Consider the following 22,627-nt stretch of genomic DNA (forward strand, 5'->3'; position numbering starts at 1 on the left):
CATTAAACTGCTGTGAACCAATATACTGTTACACATCCATTTTCTTTGTCACTGTTTACCTTTACCTAAACCATAAGCAACTGTGTTTACAAGGATACTTGCAGAGACATGCATTTTGACATAGTTCTGTGCGTATGTGTCATTTCAGGCACAAATAGACGCGGAAGTGAACGGCATTCGGTGTTTGTGTGCTGCATCTGCGTAAACCAGACACGAGCAGCGCAGCGCGAAGCAACAAAATACTATAGAACCCATTATAATGCTGTCTACACTAGATGCGGCGTGGCACGACACGAGAAATCCCCGACAGTAAACTGCTGCCAAGTTTTATGAAGAACTAGTGTAGACAGACTTTAGCTGTTGCAGCACTGGGCGTGTCACGTCCGGTGTAGACATATGTCTGTATGTTCAAAGAAAACAATCAGTATAAATATAACGATCAGTATACTAAACATTGCACATGTGACTATGGCGGATGCGCATATCACAATATCGATGCTGAACGATATATCGTGCAGCCCTACAGTGCTTAGAATACTATGAAATATGCATGCCTTATTCTGTGTAAGAAGCCACATCATCTCACAGAGGGGTTTATTTCAAACACTCGATTGACGTTATGAGTGAGTTTGGAGTAAAAACATGTTAATAAATGTGGTATTTTCACTGCTTTCAGATGGAGTAGCATTTACTACACAGAGCCGTAGTTCACTGACAAGCTACGCAAACATCTTTTATAAATCGCTTTTATAAATGATTGTCATGCACATCTTGTCAGTAAAGCTGGTTCTGTGATTAGTAGTAAATTTCCATCACCTGCTTTAAGATGGAGCAACATTTATTACACAGAGCCGTAGTTCACTGACAAAAAAAAAAGCAGACGATTTAATCGTGCGATTATGAAATCGAAGAAATCGATCTGCGATTATGAAAGCTGTTTGTGTAGCTTCTCAGTGAACTACAGCTGTCTGTATAGTAAATGCTGCTCCATCTGACCAGTGAAAATATCACATTTAATCACGTTTTTACTCCAATCTCACTCATAACGTCAGTCGAGTGTTATGTCGATTAGCATTGCATTACTATATACTTTATTATAATGAACATTATAATAAGACAAACTTAGATAAACCATATATTGTTGAAGTCGTTTGTTCATTAGTCATATTGAATCAATGAAAGCAGTTAAAACTTCTGTTTATTCAGCTACATTTCCTCGATTCCTTCTGCGGGGTGTATTTGGAGTTTCAGCACGAGAGCACCTTCTGGCCTTCGGATCGAGATTTACTACTGATCACAGAACTGTACTTCACTGACAAGATGCGCATGACAATCACAGCTTTTGCCTAATCTCGATTGCGATTACATTTCGATTTATCATGCAGCCCTAATAGCTTGTCAGTGAACTACGGCTCTGTGTTGTAAAAGTTGCTCCATCTGAAAGCACATGATGGAGATTTACTACTGATCACAGAACTGGCTTTACTGACAAGATGCACATGACAATCGCATTTGATTAATCGTGCAGCCCTAATGGATGCTGTGAAGTGAAACTACACACGACTGTCTGTTTGAGTTTGTCGACAGCCAGAAGCAGGACAAAATTTGACAGAGACGACCGCTTCACATTTCTCTATGCAGGAAAATCCCTGTACGTGAAACATGTAAAATTTACAGCATAGATTCTTTAAAATACGTCGTTTAAAATACGAGTTTAAAACACTGGTCTGCTATTGACGGCATAAAACGAGTCATGATTGGTTGCTTATCTGTCAGTCATATGGCCTCTTGGGCAGTCATTGGCCATTCAAAGTGGCCATGGTTCCCAGACCTTCTGCCGTCAGTCTGTAGGTTTGGCTACGTGAGACTAATAGTGCCATAACTCTGACTTAATATCTTGAACATTTAGGCTAATTTATTTAGCTAAATCTTTTTTAATTAAAAATGGCGCTATATCCGAAGAAAACACTACACAAATGGCTTCGAAAATGTTACTCAAATTGTGTTTTTATGATTGTATAAATAAAAGCTCTCCTCACCTCAGAAAGTTCACCGCTAAGTAAGTGAATAAGGGCACAGTGCGTGGAGACTGTTTCTTCTTCTTCTGCTTCTTCTTCTGCTTCTTCTTCTTCTTCTGTTCATTCGCGTTTGCAGGTGCATTACCGCCACCAACAGAGAGAAAAATAGTATGGGTGCTTGTCAAACTGAAAGCTCGTGATGACATGTTCTTCCTATACCAGTCCTTCTTCAAGGCTAAAGTCCTGCTCAGCATTAAACGCTAGAATAAGACGTCTATGTTTATATAGTCAGCAGACGCCAGAAAAGACCCACGAATGGCGCTATATCCGAAGAAAACACTACACAAATGGCTTCGAAAATGTTACTCAAATTGTGTTTTTATGATTGTATAAATAAAAGCTCTTCTCACCTCAGAAGGTTCACCGCTAAGAGAGTGAATAAGGGCACAGTGCGTGGAGACTGTTTCTTCTTCTTCTTCTTCTTCTGCTTCTTCTTCTTCTTCTGTTCATTCGCGGTTGCAGGTGCATTACCGCCACCAACAGAGAGAAAAATAGTATGGGTGCTTGTCAAACTGAAAGCTCGTGATGACATGTTCTTCCTATACCAGTCCTTCTTCAAGGCTAAAGTCCTGCTCAGCATTAAACGCTAGAATAAGACGTTCTAGTGTCTAGTAAGTGCGAATGTCTACGTTGTAAATGTTTTCTCCCCCGCGGTCAGGGAGCGGGAATAGGCTACTTAAATTATAATTTGAAGACACTTTATATTGAAATGTTTTACATGAACTGTATCTTTCTGTTAATGCAGTGTACAGGTAATGACAACCAATGGTCTACTAGTTGTTTAAGCAGTTTAGCATTATGTGATTCATTTACTTCATGCCAATTTTATTAATTAATTAATTTATTTATTTTTGGTGTTGCATAATATAATGAAACTGAATAAGCTAAGTGTCAAATCATTTTCAGCTTTTTTTTTTTTTTTTTTTGAAATGTGATTGAAAGACAAGAAAGATACACCTGATGCATCCTTTAAAACAGGCTGAATTAAGAATGCAAAATGAAGACTGCCTACTAAGCAACCTTCAAATTGCCCCGCGGTCAGGGAGCGGGAATAGGCTACTTAAATTATCATTTGAAGACACTTTATATTGAAATGTTTTACATGAACTGAATCTTTCTGTTAATGCAGTGTACAGGTAATGACAACCAATGGTCTACTAGTTGTTTACATTAAGCAGTTTAGCATTATGTGATTCATTTACTTCATGCCAATTTTATTAATTAATTAATTAATTTATTTATTTTTGGTCTTGCATAATATAATGAAGCTGAATAAGCTGTGTCAAATCATTTTCAGCTTTTTTTGTTGTTGTTGTGAATTGTGGATTGAAAGACAAGAAAGATACACCTGATGCATCCTTTAAAACAGGCTGAATTAAGAATGCAAAATGAAGACTGCCTACTAAGCAACCTTCAAATTGAGATGTCCTTTGATGGAGGTTTATGATGTGGCAACCTACAGTCGATATGCAGTCTTCAATTTAAGATGCACCCAACATCTGTGTTAATAAAAATAACAATTTGGTCCCTCGATATCTCTTTGCCACCGTGAAATCTTCTCAGTCTCTCCAAGTGTATAAATAAATACGGCCGGGAAGCAAGAAAACACACATTCAAATGTATTCTCAAATACTTCAATTTATTCACAGAAATACAGATCTTATATAGGCATGTCGAGGGGAGTTTTCACCCTCTTAACCAATGAGGATAGGGGGACATACCCATACAGGATGTTTTTCCCAAGAACATGTGTTTTGTATAAAATTGCCACATATACAGAAAAACATATCCATATAAGGAATAGACTTCCTGGCGACAGAGTCTGAACCCCCCTTCTAAATCAGCACAAACTCCTTTACCTTGAATATTGAGTAAGAGACATTCAAACACCATACAAGAGAGAGAGAGAACAGATAGAGGAGGGGTGATTCAGAGAAGGAGAGAGAAAGAGTGAGAAAGGAGGGGTACGGCATCAAAAGACAGAGAGTGTTTTCTAACAATCTGTTGCAGACTTTGTTCTCCTCCACCACACATTGTAAACAAATTCAGACCATATCTTACTTATGCTCTCAGCTTCGGTCCTACGGTGCAAACCTGAGTTCAGAAAGCAGCATTAACATTATTCAAACAAACAGAACTCTGACGTCAACCTGAATGTCCACCGTATAGGCCTTCTAGTATGAAAGAGCAAAGACCAACTCTGTAACAAACTTATGGATGAAAGTTGAAACCGCTGGTCCTGAAGATAAACTTTGTTCAGTTGACAACTTTGGACAATGCTTTTTTATTTTTTGGTATAAGCATGTTCCCTGAGAAACTGTGCATTCACTTGTAATAGATCTGCAAGTGAACAAAAAAACGAATAGAGGGAGCGCAAAAGTTTCTTAGGAGAAATCTAAACCGCAAGCAAACGCAAAAAATAGTTCGTCAAAGTGGTAGAGCTTTTGTTCATTGCTCTTTTAGTTTTAGGTTGTTTTTACATGGTTTATCAGAATATAATGAAGAGATTTATGGTGATGGTGTAGTTTGCCTCACTCAACTGTTGACACTGATGAAATGAGCTTTAACATGCATACAAAGTCACTTCTAAAGAAATGCAAGTTTAAGATCCACATCTCTGATGCCAACCAACGTGCATGCCTGTATTAATAAAATTCATTTTAACAATTAACAGTGTTATAAATTAGCCCTCTCATATATCTTTTCACAGGTCTTCAGACAATTACGGGTCTGTATTCACTTCACTCAGATCGTCACTCAACCAGTTTGAAAAAATTTATTTTAGTTAGGGTATGACCATGTTTTCCTCTCCTCACAAATTTCCATGAGATGTACTCGTTTTCGCACCCATTCATCTTGGGTTAACTGCCTAAACTGACAATGCTGAAGGAATTTCTTCTGTTGAGAATATCTAGTTTGTGCTGTCTCCACAGCTGTCCCTTTATTTGAAACTAGGCAGAGTGCCACAATGACAGCATCTCTGGCTTTTATGGCTGAAGTAAGAGGATTGGAAAGAGGTTGGGCTCTGTTCACAACATGCTGGTCGACTTGTACTGCTTCTTTAATCTACTGTAGCATCATCTTTCCCAAAAATGAGAAGACCATTTACATATGTGAAAACTCTTCCCACACTGAGCATGTGTGCTGCTTCTCTCCAGTGTGGATCTCCTGATGTGTTTTCAGATGTCCTGACTGACTGAATCTCTGAATCTGAAACCGAACAAAAATGGCAGACATGCTGAATTAAAATGCAAATTCAATCACTGACGTAGATGGAGCTCATTTGCACTAAATAACAATATTTGCCCTGAGTCAAGCACTGAATGTGCTCTTCCCTGACACTAAGCTAAATTGCACCATGCTTCTCAAGGGTTCACCGTGAAGGGCTGCCTGCGCACAATCACAATCTATTTCCAGTTCCAGTTCATTTATAAAGCACATAATAATAGAGAGGTGTTGTCCACAGTTGTTTTGTTTATTGTACACACAAGACATTAAAAACATAACAAACACAAATGACCAGGGTTTAAATTGTTACAGTTAGTTAGGCAACATCACACAATGTTTTCACCATTGTGACTGTTTAATCGTTCTATAAACAATTCAATAAGCAAATACAATAATATTAGGTCACTTACATTTTAGACGGATTCATTGCTGATTGATTCCATGTTTTGAACGAATCAGTTGAGTCAAAGATGATATCGCTAGGCTCTATGATATTGAGCTTATATGTATATACATATACAAACCCAATTCCAAAAAAGTTGGGACACTGTACAAATTGTGAGTAAAAAAGGAATGGAATAATTTACAAATCTCATAAACTTATATTTTATTCACAATAGAATATAGATAACATAACAAATGTTGAAAGTGAGACATTTTGAAATGTCATGCCAAATATTGGCTCATTTTGGATTTCATGAGAGCTACACATTCCAAAAAAGTTGGGACAGGTAGCAATAAGAGGCCGGAAAAGTTAAATGTACATATAAGGAACAGCTGGAAGACCAATTTGCAACTTATTAGGTCAACTGGCAACATGATTGGGTATAAAAAGAGCCTCTCAGAGTAGCAGTGTCTCTCAGAAGTCAAGATGGGCAGAGGATCACGCAAATGACCATAATTAAAAGACATCTCTCAGACTTTTAAGAGTGATTAAAGTCTCTTAAAACATCTTCATACTCTTAAAAACTATATCTGTGACACTCAACACTCACGTATGATCAAGCGCTAATGAAAACTCACCAAGAGTTGATGTTTGTCTAATAGGCTATATTGTGGATCACAAAAGGCTATATTTGATCCGCTCATGCTACTTTTCCAAGTAGCGCTTCCATTCTGGCTTTGGCAGTGCATAAAGGTCCATTTCTGTAATAGCACCACGATTCTCTAACAAACTTTAGTAGGACCTACTTTGTTTTCCCATTTTCCAGTCCTTGAATCCATGTGACTAAAATTCAAGTAATTAAAAGAAGCATGGGCACGCTGACATTAATAAAACAGACATGTAGATATTTACAGCTTAATAAAACAAGCACAAAATACACAATTAAAATGCAAACGCACTCAAAACAATACGCTGTCAAGAATGAACTAATTAATAAAAACATGTATGTCATATATATATATATATTTTTAAATATATATATATATATATATATATATATATTTAGCCCTTTTGTTCTATTTCTCTTTGCTTTGTAATGCTGCTATATTTCATTTGTAATTTGTTCCACCATTATGCATTAGGAATTATTTAAATAGTAACACATTAAATCTACTACAATACATTTTGCATTTGTTAAATGCTGTAGGTTTAGCTGTTGGTTTTGAATAGTTTATATTTATGAATTGTTGTTCCCATTCTAAAAGCCATACAAATACATATTTTCATTTTTGTGGTCCCTCATCCGATGGTGTCTGGTCCAGTCCTGTTGATTTCACAATGTAAAACCATCCACCAACATGATTTAGACCAGCTCTGAACAGGTGCTGTTCACTGTCTAGGCTGTTAGGGAGAAATCAAAAGAGAAAATAAACAGTGTTGGCTGTAATAAGTTGAATATTACAGAGTTTCAATTACTTTTTTTTTGAATAACAAGAAGTGTAACAGATCACACTAATATTAAACGTCTGTAATCTTATTAGTTATCATGTTAATATGACACGACAAAAGATGTTTACTCGCCTCAGGTTACAGTTGGAGTCTTTAAGCGCTTTACTGAGCTGCTTCCTTGAGTTTCCTATTTTATTCTTTTTCAGATCAAGTTCTTTTAAAAAATGCAAAGCTTTCGTCTTAGCCAAAGGCTGAGCCAAACATGCAACATCCGTAATGCCACAGTCACTTAGGCTAGAAAAAGACAGAGAAAGAGACTTTCACTTTAACCCAGAGTTTTAAATCATCTTTGTTCAACAAAATTTCAGAAGTGAAATCAATTATTTAAATGGGAATCTAATCTGCTGAGTGTCTCAAGATTTCACTACAATAATAAGTAACCTGCTCTAAAAAAATTTTAATCTTTTTTGGGGGAGATCTTGGCTTTTTGAATTTCAAGACAAATTATCACAACAAAACCATTTACAGACTAATGACTTGTACTGCTTTTAAAATAATGATTTCTCTCTGAAACACCTTAACAGGACTTAGTTCTAGTTTTCTATTACATTCTGCCAAAAATATGATTGTTTGCCATTTTCATTCCTTGAAATGTTACTTGTCCCTTTAAAAAAAATTACATCATGTCATTCAAGGACCAAATTACCATCTCATCACTGCATTAAAAAAAAGATAATTTTATGTTCTCAAAATTCATGTCATGCAGAGGAAAAAAAAAACATCACTATGTGTCCTGAAATAAAATGTGAAATATTTAAGTGATATTGAGTGTATGTAGATATTTACATAACTAAGTATTTTGATTCTTGTAGATCAGGTTTGTCCAATCCTGCTCCTGGAGGACCACTATGTCCTTTAGTTGGACATTTTGGTTTCAACTTTAATTAAACACACCTGAAGGAGATAATCAAATATCTTCAAGATTACAGCAGGCAGGTGTGTTGGAGCAGGTTGGAGCTAAACTCTGCAAAATGTTGGCCTCCAGGAGCACCTCTAATGAACAAAAGCTTCTTACCTCAATCTCTCCAGTTTACAGTCTAAATTCTTCAGTACGTCACATAAGTGCTTCACTCCTTTGTTTTTTACTTTATTCCCACTAAGATCCAGTTCTCTCAGGTGTGATGGGTTTGATCTCAGAGCTGAAGTCAGAGCAGAACATCCTTCATCTGTTATATCACAGTATCTTAACCTAAAACAGGGGAAATGAGAAAAACAAACCTCTTATTCCATTACGGCATATCATCTTCATGGAAAACAGAGTAAGGTGAATTCAACAAACTCATCTGAAATGACGTCATATCCATATGTTCTTAAGTTTTACTTCAAGTATATCAGGGCCTTAAAACGTCAGGTTAAACCTGTTAAGTGATTTTGAGCATTTGGATTCTTGTATGTGAATGTTATTAACCTCAATCTCTCCAGTTTACAGTGTGAATCCTTCAGTACGTCACATAAGTGATTCACTCCTGTGTTTTTCATTTGATTCTCACTGAGGTCCAGTTCTCTCAGGTGTGATGGGTTTGAACACAGACCTAGAATCAGGATGAGACACTGTTTCTCTGTAATACTGCATCCACACAGACTGAAGACAGAAAGAGAAAAGACAATGAATCACATCAATGTTCAGTTCATGTGTGAGTTAAATACATAATGAATAAATGCCATACAGTCACTGACACAACAGCAACAATCTGAAAAACGTAATTGTATAATCATAAGCCAATACAGGATAAGTTGGATTTGATGATACTAGCATCTCTGGAACCATCTTCACTTAGACAAAAAACAACAACTATACATTATTCATGTAAATTAAGATACAGGATCAACTATATAACAATTAAAAAATTTACAAGGAAATTTGGTACATGAATCAAATTTGGTTGAGCATAGTTTACCATCAACAAATGTTGCTTAATAAAAGTAGATGCAGTCAAAAGTTCTATTAGTGCTGAAAAACCATGTAACTCTGCCAAAATAATCTAATGTCATTCATGTTAGACTGTTTTAGTCTATTGCCACTTCTTCTATTTTAGCATATGAAACCATTTTAAACAAATTTTAGTGACAAAGTTTCAGAGTTTAAAGTTCTTGCTACTGAAACACACACACACACTGAATCATCAAGCCATTAGCTAACAGCATAATACACTTTCATCATGCTGTAACTGCTGTACAGTATAATGTTACTAACTCTAGTTTCTCCAGCTTGCACTGTGGGTTCCTGAGTAGATCACAGAGGTGTTTCACTCCAGAATCTCCTAGTTGATTTCCGCTCAGGTTCAGTTCTCTCAGGTGTGATGGGTTTGATTTCAGAGCTGACGTCACAGCAGAACAACCTTCATCTGTCACATCACAGCATCCTAACCTACATTGGGAGAAATATGATCAAAAAACAAAAAAATTTCATTCTGTCTTAGTCAAACACAAAAACAATTGTTTCTTTCATGCATGTGAATGTTCCTCACCTCAATCTCTCCAGTTTACAGTGTGAATCCTTCAGTACGTCACATAAGTGATTCACTCCTGTGTTTTTTAGTTCATTTTCACTGAGGTCCAGCTCTCTCAGGTGTGAAAGGTTTGAACGCAGAGCTGAACTTAGACTGAGACACTGTTTCTCTGTAATACTGCATCCACACAGACTGAAGATAAAAAGAAAAAAGTGAAATGATCTTATTGAAGAGCTACAGACTTTTAGTTTAATTCACAGTCTAATTTGATGTGTAAAAATTTTAGATTTTATGCTTAGACGTTATACTTTGGATATTTATTCAGATATTATACCTCTATTTTTTTGCCAACATTTTTTGCAGTATAATTTTTGCAGTAACGCTAACAGTCAGAGATTGCCATTCATTTTATTTTCTCTCTGTCTGTGTAGGAGTGTGTGGGGAGAATGAGAATGTTTTACACTCCTGATATTTTAAGGTCTCACCATTTCTGTTTACACAGTTTTTATTCAACATATATTGAAAAGAAACATACATTGAAAATGCATGCATTAGGAGTGTTAAACACCTAATATAATGTATGATCATTGAGGAAATTCCAGAATGTGCAGTGCAAATACACCTAAACAGTAAACTGGTACTAACGCTAGTATTTCCAGTTTGAATTCTGGGTTCTTCAGCAGAACACCAAGGTTTTCAACTCCTAGTTGATTTCCACTGAGGTCCAGCTCTCTCAGGTTTGATGGGTTTGGTTGCAAAGCTGAAGTTACAGCAGAACAACCTTCATCTGTCATATCACAGTATCTTAACCTACATTGAGAAAGAGAGCAGAAAATAAGACAGAAGCTAACTTCATAACAACAATAGACAAAAGAAGAGAGATCATTTTATTTCACCATATCACAAAAACGCACAAATAATGTGAAGACCTTTTCACAAATATGTGAACTCATGAATGTTCCTGACCTCAATCTCTCCAGTTTACAGTCTGAGTCCTTCACTACGTCACATAAGATCTTCACTCCTCTGTTTTGTAGTTTATTCTCACTCAGGTCCAGTTCTGTCAGGTGTGATGGGTTTGTTTTCAGAGCTGAAGTCAGGATGAGACACTGTTTCTCTGTAATACTGCATCTACACAGACTGAAGACAGAGAGAGAGAAGACAATGAATCACATCTATGATGACCCAATAAAGTTAAAAGTGTGGGTCGCATGACAGTAGTTTGCCATTTGAAAAGCACTTCGTAAGTAAATGCAGCTCAGAATTCAGCATCATAAAATTTATTTTTCAGAATATTCTACTGTAATTCTACAAACTGTAGAATTATTATTTTTTAGAATTATTATATTATTGAAAAATAAAAAGATTATTTCAACTCCCTCTACAGTAGCTGAAATAATTGTTGACTTGACTGAAAATACATTATTGATTTGTCACTGAGGTCCAGCTCTCTCAGGTGTGAAAGGTTTGAACGCAGAGCTGAACTTAGACTGAGACACTGTTTCTCTGTAATACTGCATCCACACAGACTGAAGATAAAAAGAAAAAAGTGAAATGATCTTATTGAAGAGCTACAGACTTTTAGTTTAATTCACAGTCTAATTTGATGTGTAAAAATTTTAGATTTTATGCTTAGACGTTATACTTTGGATATTTATTCAGATATTATACCTCTATTTTTTTGCCAACATTTTTTGCAGTATAATTTTTGCAGTAACGCTAACAGTCAGAGATTGCCATTCATTTTATTTTCTCTCTGTCTGTGTAGGAGTGTGTGGGGAGAATGAGAATGTTTTACACTCCTGATATTTTAAGGTCTCACCATTTCTGTTTTTGTACAACATTTTGGAGGATACACAGTTTTTATTCAACATATATTGAAAAGAAACATACATTGAAAATGCATGCATTAGGAGTGTTAAACACCTAATATAATGTATGATCATTGAGGAAATTCCAGAATGTGCAGTGCAAATACACCTAAACAGTAAACTGGTACTAACGCTAGTATTTCCAGTTTGAATTCTGGGTTCTTCAGCAGAACACCAAGGTTTTCAACTCCTAGTTGATTTCCACTGAGGTCCAGCTCTCTCAGGTTTGATGGGTTTGGTTGCAAAGCTGAAGTTACAGCAGAACAACCTTCATCTGTCATATCACAGTATCTTAACCTACATTGAGAAAGAGAGCAGAAAATAAGACAGAAGCTAACTTCATAACAACAATAGACAAAAGAAGAGAGATCATTTTATTTCACCATATCACAAAAACGCACAAATAATGTGAAGACCTTTTCACAAATATGTGAACTCATGAATGTTCCTGACCTCAATCTCTCCAGTTTACAGTCTGAGTCCTTCACTACGTCACATAAGATCTTCACTCCTCTGTTTTGTAGTTTATTCTCACTCAGGTCCAGTTCTGTCAGGTGTGATGGGTTTGTTTTCAGAGCTGAAGTCAGGATGAGACACTGTTTCTCTGTAATACTGCATCTACACAGACTGAAGACAGAGAGAGAGAAGACAATGAATCACATCTATGATGACCCAATAAAGTTAAAAGTGTGGGTCGCATGACAGTAGTTTGCCATTTGAAAAGCACTTCGTAAGTAAATGCAGCTCAGAATTCAGCATCAAAAAATTTATTTTTCAGAATATTCTACTGTAATTCTACAAACTGTAGAATTATTATTTTTTAGAATTATTATATTATTGAAAAATAAAAAGATTATTTCAACTCCCTCTACAGTAGCTGAAATAATTGTTGACTTGACTGAAAATACATTATTGATTTGTTTAGCCAACTAAAAAGTTTGATCCACAGAGCTCTGGGTAGAAAGCAATACAATTTTAATACATAATTTTATTGTGTCTCTAATTCAGGCAAAAGAGAAAATAGTATTATCAACTACTGTAACATTACTATTAAAAGCAATTTAACATTTCAGAGCATGTAAAATACTCACGTCAGTGTGTTGAGTGTACAGTGTTTATCCTGCAGTAGAGCAGCGAGCTGCTTCATGTTTGTGTCTCCTAGTTCATGTTCACTCAGATTCAGTTCTCTCAGGAGTAACGGGTTTTTACCCACAATTCCAGTCACATACTGACATGCTTCATCTGCAGCAGGACCCAAAAACCTGCAGAAAAAAAGATGACGCAGGATTCAATTCAGTTTGCAATTATTAAACTTAAAACATACGTTAAAATCACTCACCTCAGTGTCTTCAGCTGACAGTTTGGATCCTGTAGTAAATCATTGAGCTGCTTCACTCCTGATTGTCCAGGATCATTTCCTGTGAGATCCAGCTCTATCAGGTGTGAAGGGTTTGATCTCAGAGCTGAAGCCAGAGCTTTATAACCTTCTTCAGTGATACTGCAGTCTGAAAGCCTACAGAAAACATATTTTAAAAAGTAATCAAATTCATTACACATAAGATAATTTTATACCAAAAGTTTAAATGCATTTTATTTATTTTCTCTTTTGATCAGAGAAGAAAAATATACTTCATATCTGGCAGAAACATTAAGGCCCGTTCACAACAAGAACGATAACTATATGCATAAAGATGAAGTTCTAAATATCATTTTAAATTTAAAAGAATAGCAGAGTTCACACCACAACTATAATAATAAAGATTTAGATTAACATTATTGTTGGGATTACTCACACAGTTAACATTTGAAAACATTCATTAGAAATATAAAAAAGTAATCTAAACGTAACCAAATGTAATCAGTTATATTAATAAAGTAATTGAAATAGTTACCCTACTTCCTACATTAAAAAAAAAAGATAACTTGTAATCTGTAACCTATTGCATTTCCAAAGTTAACCAAAGTAATCCATAGTTATGCACTATCCACTCAACCGTGTAGTGTATGAATTATAATATAAGGGTATTTTGTCATCATTGGAGTCTGCTGCCCCTCCACCTCCACTACATAATTAAAGCTGCGATGGTTGAGTGCATAAAGCGTCCAACACTACACACTTCATTTTATTGGTTAATTAAGTGCATCATCTGAGTATTTAAAGTGCACTTATTCTTTTTGGAATTTTTAGAGTTAACATGAGTAGTGCGAGTAGTGGAATAGTGCATAAGTATGCGAATTGGAACACACCTATAAACTGTAAAAAAATAAAAAGATGGATGACGCGTCTCGACTTCCTTCCACTATAGAAAAGAGAAGTCAAAACGTCCCAGTATGGCCGCTTAAATATGCCATAGTAAACAAAATACTCACATCAGTGTGTTGAGTTTACAGTGTTTATCCTGCAGTAGAGCAGCGAGTCGATTAACATTTGAGTCTCCGAGTTTGCGTTCACTCAGATTCAGTTCTCTCAGGAGTAATGGGTTTTTACCCACAATTCCAGTCACATACTGACATGCTTCATCTGCAGCAGGACCCAAAAACCTGCAGACAGGAGAAGTACACTGACATTACCTGCCATATAATGACTTTAGTGAAAGTATGTGAAAGGGCCAGTAATAATTTCAAAGGTTTTCGTATGATCAACATTTTGACAAAACCAGTTTTAATGATAAAAATGATCATTTAAATGATAAGCCGGCCATTGCAGTCTTAAAACGATTTCTTGAGAAACAGAAAACGAATGAGTAACAATCATAAGTGATTTCAAAATAAGTTTGTCTCGAACGCATGTTATTGCAGTTGAAGTCAGCTGAGCTGCCACCGCAGATGATTTCATACACAATGCACTCTTTCAGTCAGAACGTGTCCATGTCTTGTGACTGAGTGTGTGACAGAGAAAATTGGAGTGAAAATCATGCCATTTAGGGTGACAATGCATGCATTATAGAATTTGATATAGCAACTTTTCAAAAGCTGCTAAATTTGTTGCTAGTGCTTTTTGGGAAAAAAAGTTGCTAGGATCATCTGAAAAGTTGCAAAATCGACCAACAAAATTGCTAAGTTGGCATCACTCGAGGTGGGTGCTCTCTGTGCATCTTTAAGTGTCTGGGGACAACATGGATCTCATAGTGCGCAAGATCAGGGGGAAAATAAAGAACTGCGCCGCAACATCCGTCTTGTTCCCATGCATACTATGTTGCTGCAAATTTCTATTTTTCTTTATTTTTCAATTTTTAACATTAGTGGCATAAACAATTAAGCTGTCAAATAATAGCTAATTTTATTGAAAATCAATTACTAATCATCTTGACAACTGACATTACTACTAGTTTTAGTTCTATTAGTTCTATTACACTTTATTATATCAAGAACACTCACCTCAGTGTCTTCAGCTGACAGTTTGGATCCTGTAGTAAATCATCGAGCTGCTTCACTCCTGATTGTCCAGGATCATTTCCTGTGAGATCCAGCTCTATCAGGTGTGAAAGGTTTGATTTCAGAGCTGAAGCCAGAGCTTTATAACCTTCTTCACTGATACTGCAGTTAGAGAGTCTACAGAAAATAAAAACGTTAATTAAATTAACACTGTGGATCAAATTAATAACTGCACAATAGTCTGAATCATAAATGGACTAAATCACACTAGAGTTAAAGACATAATCACAATGCAAAGTATTTTTGAGCAGACTGAATGAATATATAATATTCCAGTGATTGCTGGAGTTGAGTGTATCTGATGGTGAAATGTACTAACTTGAGTATCTTCAGTTCACACACAGGATTCTTCAGTCCCTCACAGATCTCTTTGACTCCTGAGTCCAGCAGACGGCTGTTGTTCAGGTTCATCTCTTTCAGGATGGTTTTGGAGGAGAGAACAGTAGCTAGAACTGAACAGCTTTTCTCTGTCCGCTTACAATTATTCAGCCTGAACACAAAATCAGCATTATTTATTATTCAGCACATATTCAACACACAACAGATCAACAGCTCTTCATATCTGCTCACACATGTGGCCAACAGTTTTTTTTACACTGAATAAACAGAAGATATAATGTATAAAATCATGTTCACTCACTTCATTTTCTCCACTTTACTATGAGAGTCCATTAAAAGAGCAGAGAGTTTCTCTCCATCCAGATCTCCAATTTTATCGTCACTCAGATCCAGTTCTTTCAGTAATAATGGACTTTTACCCAGAACTTTAGTGAGATACTTACACGCTTCGAGTGCAGCAGCACTTTTCAGAAACCTAAAGGAATTATATTTTTATTAATTATTATTATTATATTTTGATTATGTTTTTTTAATATAATTTCATCTTAATTTTATGTATTGTGCATTTCTACAGTAGGATGTACTTATTTTCAAATTATTGAAGCAATTATTATTTTGTCATGAAACTTGTATTGGAAATGAAATTCAGTGGTATGATTGTGTTGAAATTCTTATTATTGAGAGTTTGTAAATTCCTCTTCCTGTCATCACAGTAGACCATTTGGCCCTTTACCTAGCTTCATACAGTGGACTTCATGTCTTTCAATAAGTTCAAAAAATGTGACATTTTAATCACCTGATTGTCTTCAATTGATAATGTCCATCCTGTAGTAAATCATTGAGCTGCTTCACTCCTGATTGTCCAGGATCATTTCCTGTGAGATCCAGCTCTATCAGGTGTGAAGGGTTTGATCTCAGAGCTGAAGCCAGAGCTTTATAACCTTCTTCTGTGATACTGCAGTTAGAGAGTCTACAGAAAAGTTCAAAATAAAATATCTTACATAATACAATTGAAACACGTAAAAACTTAACATTGTGTTGAGAAATTATTTTAAATTGTAAAAAAAAAAAAAGGTAAGGCAAAGAAGGTGAATTAAACGTTAGATTCAAAACAAACAAACAAACAACAACAACAACAAAAAAACATAAAACATTACTGCTAAAGAAGAAAAATATTTGCCATTTCTTTCATTTTTTTAGCATTAAATATGGTTTAACACTATGATTTAAATCACTCACCTGAGTTTCTGCAGCGTGCAGTTTGTATCTTCTAATCCGTTCTGGAGTTTCTTCACTCCTGAATCCTGCAGATTATTGTTGCTCATGTCAAGTTCTTTCAGACTGGAGTTTGATCTCAGGACTGTAGCGAGAGCTGAACATCTTTCCTCTGTTAGACCACACTTACGCAGACTAAAATATTAAACATGAGAGAGAGAATTTATAAACACAAAGTACTTGATGCCAACATTCAGTGAGTACTGAGAATTATTTTGTTTTAGTCATCTGATTTCTTTAAGATACTTTAAATATGTAATAATAAATTAACAATACTCACTGAAGTGTGTTGAGTGTACAGTGTTTATCCTGCAGTAGAGCAGCGATCTGATTCACTCGTGTGTCTCCTAGTTCATGTTCACTCAGATTCAGTTCTCTCAGGAGTAACGGGTTTTTACCCACAATTCCAGTCACATACTGACATGCTTCATCTGCAGCAGGACCCAAAAACCTGCAGACAGGAGAAGTACATCGATATTACCTGCCATATTATGACTTGTTTTCAAATGCTTGTGACAGAGCCTTTAATAATTTCAAAGCTTTTAAAAATAACTTTTTCATGGTTTAAAGGATTAGTTCACTTACACAATAAAAATGTCCTGATAATTTACTCTCCCCCGTGTCATCTACAATGTTCATGTCTTTCTGACTTCAGTCGCAAAGAAATTAAGGCTTTTGAAAGAAAATATTCCAGAATTTTTCTCCATATAGTGGACTTTTATGGTTCCCAATGGTTTGAACTTCCAAACAGCAGTTTCAATGCAGTTTCAAAGGGCTCTATACAATTCCAGCTGAGGAATAAGGGTCTTATCTAGCAAAACAATCATAATATTAAGAAAAAAAACTAATTTATATAATTTTTTAACCAAAACTGCTCATCTTGCACTAGCTCAACCTCACACATTACATAATCACGCACGCGTGACATGCGCGAGTGTGCAAAGAAAGTCAGACGCCCTTTACAAAATAAGGTAAAATAACGATATCACACGATTTTGAAGTTGGAGGAAAAAATTAGATGGAGTTTATTACCCTACTCTACCTTTCTGGACCGAAGTACACAGACGAAGAACTAACCACACGTGACTTGATTACGCAATATATGACGACGCGCATGCGCATCACAGAGCTAGTGCAAGATGAGCATTTGTGGTTAAAAAGTATATAAATATACATTTTTTTATGAAAATGACCGATCGTTTTGCTAAGTAAGACCCTTATTCCTCAGATGGGATCACTTAGAGACCTTTGAAGCTGCATTGAAACTGCAATTTGAAAGTTCAAATTGTTAGGAACCATTTAAGTCCACTAAACGGAGAAAAATCCTGGAATGTTTTCCTCAAAAAACTTAATTTCTTTACGACTGAATAAAGAAAGATATGAATATCTTGGATGACAAGGGGTGAGTATATTATCAGGAAATTTTTATTCTGGAAGTGATCTAATACTTTAATAATCTTTCAGCTAAAGTTATTTAAAGTTAGTTCAAAATTATTGGACTTCATTATTTTAATATCACTCACCTCAGTGTCTTCAGCTGATAGTTTGGATCCTGTAGTAAATCATTGAGCTGCTTCACTCCTAATGGTCCAGGATCATGTCCTGTGAGATCCAGCTCTATCAGGTGTGAAGGGTTTGATCTCAGAGCTGAAGCCAGAGCTAGATAACCTTCTACGACTGAATAAAGAAAGATATGAATATCTTGGATGACAAGGGGTGAGTATATTATCAGGAAATTTTTATTCTGGAAGTGATCTAATACTTTAATAATCTTTCAGCTAAAGTTATTTAAAGTTAGTTCAAAATTATTGGACTTCATTATTTTAATATCACTCACCTCAGTGTCTTCAGCTGATAGTTTGGATCCTGTAGTAAATCATTGAGCTGCTTCACTCCTAATGGTCCAGGATCATGTCCTGTGAGATCCAGCTCTATCAGGTGTGAAGGGTTTGATCTCAGAGCTGAAGCCAGAGCTAGATAACCTTCTTCAGTGATACTGCAGTCTGAAAGTCTACAGAAAAGAAGTGTGTAACAATAATAATAATAATATTTTTATATAATAAATATTATTGAAAAAAACATTTTTTATTATTGAAAATACTGTTAAAATACATATTGCTTTGTTAAAAAGCCAAGTTTAGAACTTTTTTTGCACCTCTTCAGGTTAGTGAAGAAAAAACTATTCATAAGTGCTGACATAAGAAGAATCTTACCTTTCTGTTAGGTCTACTAGAGTAATTTTAAATTTGAACCAAAGATAATGTTTTGCGATTAAAATATTTTCATTTAATTTACATACCCAAGTTTTTCCAGTGTGCAGTTTATATTTTCTAGTCCATTCTGGAGTTTCTTCACTCCTGAATCCTGCAGATTATTGTTGCTCATGTCAAGTTCTTTCAGACTGGAGTTTGATCTCAGGACTGTAGCGAGAGCTGAACAGCTTTCCTCTGTTAGACCACACTTACGCAGACTAAAATTATGAACAGGAGAGAATTTACAAACACAAAGAACTTGATGCCAACATTCAGTGATCACTGAGGAGTATTCATTATAATGATATATTTAAGATACTTTAAATGTACCATTATAAATAAAAAAATACTCACTGAAGTGTTTTAAGTTTACAGTGTTTATCCTGCAGTAGAGCAGAGATCTGATTCACTCGTGTGTCTCCTAGTTCACGTTCACTCAGATTCAGCTCTCTCAGAAGTAACGGGTTTTTACCCACAATTCCAGTCACATACTGACAGGCTTCATCTGCAGCAGGACTCAAAAACCTGGAGAAGAATGATGAAGCAGGATTCATTACATTTTAAAGATAAACTTGAATTTACTTTAAGAAACCGTATTAATTAAATATTTTTACAAATAAATTGCCTGCATCAATTACATGTCTCACCTCAGTGTCTTCAGTTGACAGTTTGGATCCTGTAGTAAATCATTGAGCTGCTTTACTCCTGATGGTCCAGGATCATTTCCTGTGAGATCCAGCTCTATCAGGTGTGAAAGGTTTGATCTCAGAGCTGAAGCCAGAGCTTTATAACCTTCTTCTGTTACATTACACTCAGAGAGTCTAGAACAGGTATTAAAATACAACATTCAGCTAAATAATCAATTATAAAATAAATCAATTAAATAAAAAATATATATATATTTTCAAACAGAAACTCATGACTGAATAGGGCTGTATGTTCACTTTTCATAGCACTGGTGCTGCAGAGGATGAAAGTTTTGTAGCACAGGCCACACAATTACAGCACAAGAATAAAACATTTGTTACCATCTCTGAAAACAACCACAAGAAGCGCAGTTTATCATTTAAATGGGCATGTGAAATTATTGTTCCATACATGGCACACAAAATCCAAATTGAACAAGAAACACATTTGTAAAATAAATAATAACAGCAGGTTTGTTGTGCTAGTTTATCGGACAGCACAATTTGGGCAAACTGTTTTCCTATATCAATGTAAGGTTATATAATTATTAGCATCCTTAGATTTCACAGAAAATTGCAGGGTGACCTGTCACATGCAGGGGTTCTATAACTATAAATAATTAGAAAAGTCTAAGGCTTTGTTATAAAATTTTTAATTATTAAGTAAAAAAAAAAATCTGTGACAGTAATTTAATTTTTGTCAAGAATTCCTGTGCATCCCCTGAGAGGAAAAATAACTCCTATACACTTCCCTACACTGGAGAAAGATGTATGGATTAACATATTTATTTCAAATTTCTTTAGAGAGAAGTTATATTTGTCATATTTTTACCCAAAACAGGGTGTTATGAGTATTAGTGAGTAAATATGTGTAATGTAATGTCTGTTTTATTCATACTAGAAACCAGAGGGCACCCTTACGCACAAACTCCACAAGTGAGACTCACAGAAGTAATTCAAAAAAGGTGCAGTGTGTAATATTTAGGAGGATCTATTGACAGAAATGCAATATAATATACATAACTATGCTTTCAGATGTGTATAAAGACCTTACACAATTAACTGTTTTGTTTTTATTAACTTAGAATGAGCAATTTATATCTACATACACCGCGGGTCCCCTTACATGAAAGTCGCAACCATGTTTGTACAGTAGCCCTTAAAGGACAAACTGAGCGCGTTTCGTCACTATGATGTTCGTTCGAATAAATCACTGACACAATGATGAACAAGTAACAATAATATTCGCAATAAAATATAGTTTTATTGAATAATTAAGTAAATATAATTCCTTGATTTACCTTTGTAAAGAAACTACTCTCGGCTGTCTCAGACTATGACATCTTAGTCCTGTATCGGCCACCGTAGCTTCTCTAAAGGGAGGGGTGAGCGGGGGACTGAGCCGTTGGTTGCAATTTGCAACCTCACTGCAAGATGCCGCTAAAATTTACACACTGCACCTTTAACTTATGATGTTGCAGGAAAACGTCTCAGGTTACGTATGTAACCCTGGTTCCTCGTGGCAACGAGACGCTGAGTCGGAAAACGCTAGGGGAACACCTTCTGTGACCACGCTCTGAATCACATGTGAAATCAGTCCAATAGCTGAGCGGGACGTCACAGGCGGGTGACGTCATGACCGTTGCAATTTGCAACCTCACTGCAAGATGCCGCTAAAATTTACACACTGCACCTTTAACTTATGATGTTGCAGGAAAACGTCTCAGGTTACGTATGTAACCCTGGTTCCTCGTGGCAACGAGACGCTGCGTCGGAAAACGCTAGGGGAACACCTTCTGTGACTACGCTCTGAATCACATGTGAAATCAGTCCAATAGCTGAGCGGGACGTCACAGGCGGGGGCAGTCACTACCACGAAGCTATAAAAGAACATGCGGCCGGGACGTCACGGCGGATGACGTCATGACCAGGAAGCTATAAAAGCATGTGCGGCGGAGCCAGTGTCAGCTTCAGGAATGAGGCAAGCGCTGACAGGGATGCCGGAAGTATGGCACCGAGACGCAGCGTCTCGTTCCCTCGAGGAACCAGGGTTACATACGTAACCTGAGACATTCCTCTTCAGGAACTCGAGCTGTGTCAGAAAACACTAGGGGAACGAGAATTCCCACGCCGCCAGACTTTCAAATCTCTGCCTAGTGTGGAAGACTGCACAGCTAGGGCGAGAGAACAGAAGAACCCGGAGTGGCTAAAGTAGACGGCCGCCGTCCCGAAGGCCAACTTCTGGAGGAGTGACTCTTGACCCCCAAAGGAGAGGGGAGATCAGAGGACTCGAGGCTATGGAATAGCATCCTGATCCACCACTTAGCATAAGCTTCTCTGGCCGGAGGCCTCAACCTCAGCGCACCGCAGAAGAAAGGTCTAAGAAGAGGGTGTCTTCCCACTGACTGGCCACCGAGAGGCCACCGAGTAGGCCGCAATGGTCGCCACAAAAACCTCTAGGGTGGAGTGGGTCAACCCTGCGGATAAACAGGCCTGCTGGAATTCCAGAACTGTACCAATCAGGCAGTTAGCTGGGTCGGGCTGGCGGTCTCCGCAGAAATACAGTTTCCTCATAAAGGGAGCTCTGGATGGAGGATAGTCTCAACAACCTCGGTTGAGAGACCGGAAGTTATGAGTTGTGCCTCCTCAGAGGCCACACCCACAGCTCCTGGCGGGGGCGTGCCCTCCGCCTGTGAGAGGAGATCTCTCCTGACGGGAATCTCCCATAGAGCGCCGTCGAGGAGAGAAATCAGGCCTGAGACCCAACTCGTCCCGGCCAGAATGGGGATACTAACAACAGACGGGCCCCGTCCCGGCGCACTCTCTCCAGAACTCCCGGGAGCAGAAAAATCGGTGGAAAGGCGTAAAGACGAAGCCTCAGCCACATCTGTACCATAGCATCCAGCCCCAGTGGAGCTGGATGAGACAGAGAGAACCAGAGGGGACAGTGCGATATCATATGAGTCGCAACAGGTCCACCTCAGCCTGGCCAAACACTCTCCATATCTGCTTCACCACCTCGGGGTGAAGCATCCATTCCCCGGGCCTAGGCCCCTGCCTCGACAGGATATCTGCTCCCAAATTGAGATGCCCAGGAATGTGAACTGCTCTCAGCGAGA

The 22,627-nt window shown here is 37.0% G+C and overlaps 2 protein-coding genes and 1 long non-coding RNA gene across 4 annotated transcripts in view; all 3 read right to left on the reverse strand.

Annotated features, from left to right (window-relative positions):
• LOC107563963 (gastrula zinc finger protein XlCGF57.1-like) overlaps window positions 1-2,537 on the reverse strand; it is a 9,760-nt gene extending 7,223 nt beyond the window's left edge. The window contains exon 1 of one of the 2 annotated variants that reach the window (XM_016248933.1): window positions 2,429-2,537. The gene's annotated coding sequence lies outside the window, so the exon portion shown is untranslated. Of the gene's footprint in view, window positions 1-2,039; window positions 2,107-2,428 lie in introns of those variants that run through there. The other variant, XM_016248934.1, reaches the window with a different exon arrangement.
• LOC107563973 (protein NLRC5-like) overlaps window positions 1-22,627 on the reverse strand; it is a 93,301-nt gene that overhangs the window by 61,558 nt on the left and 9,116 nt on the right. Inside the window, 9 exon segments of the mRNA XM_016248938.1 lie at window positions 12,861-13,034; window positions 15,276-15,446; window positions 15,597-15,770; window positions 16,092-16,265; window positions 16,851-17,021; window positions 18,408-18,581; window positions 18,870-19,040; window positions 19,177-19,347; window positions 19,470-19,643. Coding sequence (XP_016104424.1) covers window positions 12,861-13,034; window positions 15,276-15,446; window positions 15,597-15,770; window positions 16,092-16,265; window positions 16,851-17,021; window positions 18,408-18,581; window positions 18,870-19,040; window positions 19,177-19,347; window positions 19,470-19,643 — 1,554 coding nt within the window.
• On the reverse strand, window positions 11,102-12,053 carry LOC107563969 (uncharacterized). The gene is made up of 3 exons (XR_001606168.1): window positions 11,975-12,053; window positions 11,654-11,818; window positions 11,102-11,179 (listed from the first exon to the last, which is right to left on the reverse strand). It is a non-coding gene; the product is annotated as an uncharacterized lncRNA (long non-coding RNA).

This window comes from Sinocyclocheilus grahami, unplaced genomic scaffold (assembly GCF_001515645.1).
Source record: "Sinocyclocheilus grahami isolate Dianchi unplaced genomic scaffold, SAMN03320097.WGS_v1.1 scaffold900.1, whole genome shotgun sequence".
NCBI classification, from domain to species: domain Eukaryota; kingdom Metazoa; phylum Chordata; class Actinopteri; order Cypriniformes; family Cyprinidae; genus Sinocyclocheilus; species Sinocyclocheilus grahami.